This window comes from Eucyclogobius newberryi, unplaced genomic scaffold, assembly GCF_026437365.1.
Source record: "Eucyclogobius newberryi isolate DKJ021-1_F unplaced genomic scaffold, fEucNew1.0.hap1 SCAF_1, whole genome shotgun sequence".
In the NCBI taxonomy this organism is placed as follows: Eukaryota; Metazoa; Chordata; class Actinopteri; order Gobiiformes; family Gobiidae; genus Eucyclogobius; species Eucyclogobius newberryi.
This window is the reverse complement of record NW_027315723.1, coordinates 3,618,027-3,622,068: the sequence shown is the minus strand read 5'-3', so window position 1 is coordinate 3,622,068 and position 4,042 is coordinate 3,618,027. Positions and strand designations below refer to the sequence as shown.

At 37.9% G+C, this 4,042-nt stretch overlaps 1 protein-coding gene across 1 annotated transcript; it reads left to right on the top strand.

Annotated features, from left to right (window-relative positions):
• Positions 1–3,706, top strand: fundc1 (FUN14 domain containing 1). The gene is made up of 5 exons (XM_072449577.1): positions 1–25; positions 948–1,104; positions 2,440–2,515; positions 3,072–3,200; positions 3,614–3,706. Exons 1-5 carry the CDS (start codon positions 1–3, stop codon positions 3,689–3,691), a joined length of 465 nt encoding a protein of 154 aa, XP_072305678.1. The 3' UTR covers positions 3,692–3,706.
• Positions 3,707–4,042: the final 336 nt, after the last annotated feature.

Sequence of the window (4,042 nt, the reverse complement as noted above, 5' to 3'; positions counted from 1 at the left end):
ATGGCGACAGTCGATCCCAGAGGAGGTTAGTGGCTTTGTTTTCCACAAAAACACGCCAATAAATGCTCTATAACGCCGCGATTACATATATGTACACGTGTAATATATGTATAATATGCGATGTCATTCAAATAATGTTAAAAAAACTTAACAATCAGTCGTTTTAGCCATTGTTTATGTTCGGTAGCCATTTAGCGCTAGCTTTAGCTCATGAAAACAGGGCGTAAACAGCGCGCTATTTATTTCAGATGCTGGATTGATCAATTAACTGTTCCAGGTTGTGTCATAATGAAAAATAATCTTGAGCAAAGTAAATTGTTGGATACAATTTCAAAAATCACGTGTAATATTTAGGGTAAAACTATTAATTCTATTGTACATTGTGATTTTTAAAAAATACATTTTTACTCAAAACAAGGTTGAAATATGGGGACTTCTAGATGGATAATACTTTTGAATAAAGGGTATAATTAATGAAATTTAGAAATTGTTTATTCTCTTTTTTTGATATTTTGTAAAAATAATGCCTTAGTTATAAAAGGTCGTTTGGCATGTGTTTTTACAGTGTATTAGCCCACTTAACGAATACAATAAAAAAAAAGACGATTATTCTGAATCATTCTAGCCCTACTGTCCGAGTAATTATATAATGTAGTGCTGTAGCTGTTCTGTAGTATTTTTTTTAAAATTAGATCAAAGTACATTTAATGCGCATAATAGTTATAAACAACACGTTAATGTTATTTTAAAATTATATGTATATTGAGAGAGAGAGAGATATAAGGTATAATATTTGAACAAAAACTAAAATTTAATGGTAAATAAATGTTATACATAACGATTGGGCAAAAAAGAAATGCATGCAGTTATGTAGGGTGCTCATGCTATAGAAGATGAATCGTGCCATTGATATTTCTTGTAATAATGTAATTATCTTGTCATTTCAGAGGGCGACAGTGAGAGTGAGGTGTACGAGGTGGTGGACCTGACCGAGTACACACGAAGACATCAATGGTGGAGCCGCGTGTTCGGGAGCAGCTCGGGGCCAATTGCCGAGAAGTACTCAGTCACAACGCAGCTTATGATGGGAGGGGTCACTGGATGGTAAGAAGAAACGACAATGGATTTAAGAGCCCTCCATCATTTCTAAGTGGAAGAACTTCACAAGATGTTCAAATACTTACTTTCCTCCCTGTATGTCTGACTCATAATGTGCCGTACTTTTCTGGCTATACAGCGCTCTTGAATAAAAGCCGCTCTTGAATAAAAGCCGCAATGAAATTTACAAAGAAAGAATGTATTTCACAAATGCCTGTCAATTTGCCGCCGGTGTCCACGTCGTAACATGATATATTTACACGTAAAGATGGTCCACGGTATTGAAGTCTCATTTCTTTGCCGAGCGGGTTATAAAATGCAGACCGATGTATCATATCGCAGCCAAATTCAGTTCCTCGTAAACTCATTTCTCAGTGAATATGAGTTGAATCTGAGCTGTCCTCGATGACTCTGTGAGCTGATTTACCTGCGTCTTCACAGCTTGTGCTTAGTGAGTGAGTGTTGTAACACAGAAGATGGTTCCACAGTGATGCAGGGTTGTCTTTTGACCCGCAGGTCATGTCTGGCCAAGAATGTCTCCGTTCTAAACTGCAGACCGACGTATATCACTCCACGCGTGTCTTTGCGTTCAAGTTCAGCTGCGTCTAGATTCACTTCCTCATTTGACTAATTTCCCAGTGAATATGAGTCTGATTGTAATAGACACACATTTTGTAGCTTAAAGGTTGAATGGACGATTTTTTTGGCCCAAATCTGAGTCTTATTTCCTCGTGGTGTGGACTGCCAATTAGTCCTGCCACGTATCAATCATAAAACCCACCTACCGCTCAACTGCAGCCGCGTGCGGCTCGTCCCTCGAGAGCAGCATGGTTCCGCGTGTCTAAGCGCATTGATCTATCATAATATAGTTCCCTCAGTGTACGGGACAAAATTAGGATGGAGAAAGACAGTTCGAGCTGACTCTAAAGAGAAGGAAATCTACGGGAGACGAGAGATGTGATGCGCTCCGTTGCGCTAATAAACAAACACACGTGTGTGTTGTATCAGTCCGCACGGGGAGGGGCATGAGCACTTCCACCTGAGTTCTCAAATCGCCGAAAAATGGTCCATTGCGCCTTTAAAATACGGAGAACACAACGACTGACGTCTTCTTCTACAGTGTGTCAAACGCTTGCGCTTCTGATCAGAGCGCCCCCCGGTGGCTGTTAGCCAGTCAAAATCTATAAATTAGACGGCGTCGTAATGAGCCGGGGTTCAAAACGTGGGGAAAGTGTAGCTGCTTAAAGTCCAAAAATGACGGTATATTAGATGGTAATACATAAAGTAAAATGCTTTTTTCACTCGTTTCTCACCACTGAAGTGAATACTTTTCTTGTTCAGGTGTGCTGGTTTCCTGTTCCAGAGAGTGGGGAAGATCGCTGCTACTGCTGTGGGAGGAGGATTTCTACTGTTACAGGTGTTACAGGAAATACAAATTGCTCCAACAAAACCACATTTATACACAAGTATGATACTGAATTGCTTTGTTTTATTTGTTTGCTCTCCACACAGCGACCCTGGGCCAACTGCAAAACCAATGATTTGTTTTCTTGTAAATGTATTGGCTTCTTATAGCAACAATACAAACTTCAATTCTACAAACATATATATATATAAAATGGATCAAGACCATTCTAAAAGAGTCAAATGTTGTCTTATTTATGCATTCTCCAATATCGATAGCTTCTCAAATGATTCTTTTGTTTTGATATTAGTTATAGTACTGATTATTATCTTTCCAAGATCATCTCAGTTTACATTTTTTTGACATCTTTAATTCTAGTCTATTTACATGTTTACTTTTATTCTCAGTTGTTCACAGTATCAGTTTGCTCCACCTCTGAGCACCATAAAACTTGTAGACGGTGCTATCTTGACTAGAACATGTCAATAGCTCAATGACCTTTATCAATAACTTACCAGAATACTAAAAACACAAGAAAGATAAACTAAAAAGGACTTTCTATTCTTAGATTGCCAATCACACCGGTTACGTGCAGATCGACTGGAAAAAGGTGGAGAAGGACGTGAACAAAGCCAAGAAGCACCTTAAAAAACGAGCCAACAAAGCCGGGCCTGAAATAAGCACATTCATAGAGGAGGTGATGCTTTTCATCCTGCTTTTGTCAATCTCTGTTGTTTTTAGTGTCTTATTCAACCTTTATTTAGTCAACCCTTAGAAACAATATCCTGCATACAAATAATACTTTTAAACTGAATTATCCCCTTTATTTAGCGTACAAAGAATATGTCATGACATCACATGTTAGTGTTACGATTACTGTGAGAAAAACATCTCAATTTAACGAGGACGGTATCACTTTTCTTTCATTCCCGTGGTTTAAAATGTGACCATTCCTCAAGTTTGTGACCTCAAATTGGCACGATTATTATTATTTTTTGTCCATACGATTAATATTGTGACCTGGATTATCTTGACATCCCTGTTGTGAATTTGATTATTTCATCAAGATTCACAATAAACTGGCTAATGTTGTTTTCCATCTTTTCACAGGTCACAGATTTCATCAAAAGAAACATCGTCTTGTCCAGTGGATTTGTCGGCGGCTTTTTCCTGGGCATCGCGTCGTAAAAACTCCTCCTCCTCCTCCTCCTCCTCCGTACTGTGAAACCATGCATAAGTCACTTATAACACATGTATTTACCTCTTTACCTCTCATTGCCTAAACTAGTGTCTCCCAATCTATTTACCATCTGAATTATGACTTATAATATGGAAATGTGTATTTTTTTAAGATTACAAAAACATTTCCCTTAAATACTGTTATCAAAATGCATTAAAGTCCACTTTCAAATGCCCTTTACAGAGGTTTTAACGCAATGTTTAAAATAAAAAAAAATGCGTACAAAATGATAATGTAAGATGAATTATAAGTTGTTTGAAGGGTCTACGTACCCCTGGTTGGGAAACACATAATGTACT

Excerpts from the sequence above, each read along its gene's own strand:
- fundc1 (XM_072449577.1), top strand. The coding sequence starts at position 1 with ATGGCGACAGTCGATCCCAGAGGAG. Across the intron at positions 1,105-2,439 it reads ATGGGAGGGGTCACTGGATG|GTGTGCTGGTTTCCTGTTCC; the intron begins GTAAGAAGAAAC and ends TTTCTTGTTCAG. Across the intron at positions 2,516-3,071 it reads GAGGATTTCTACTGTTACAG|ATTGCCAATCACACCGGTTA; the intron begins GTGTTACAGGAA and ends TTCTATTCTTAG.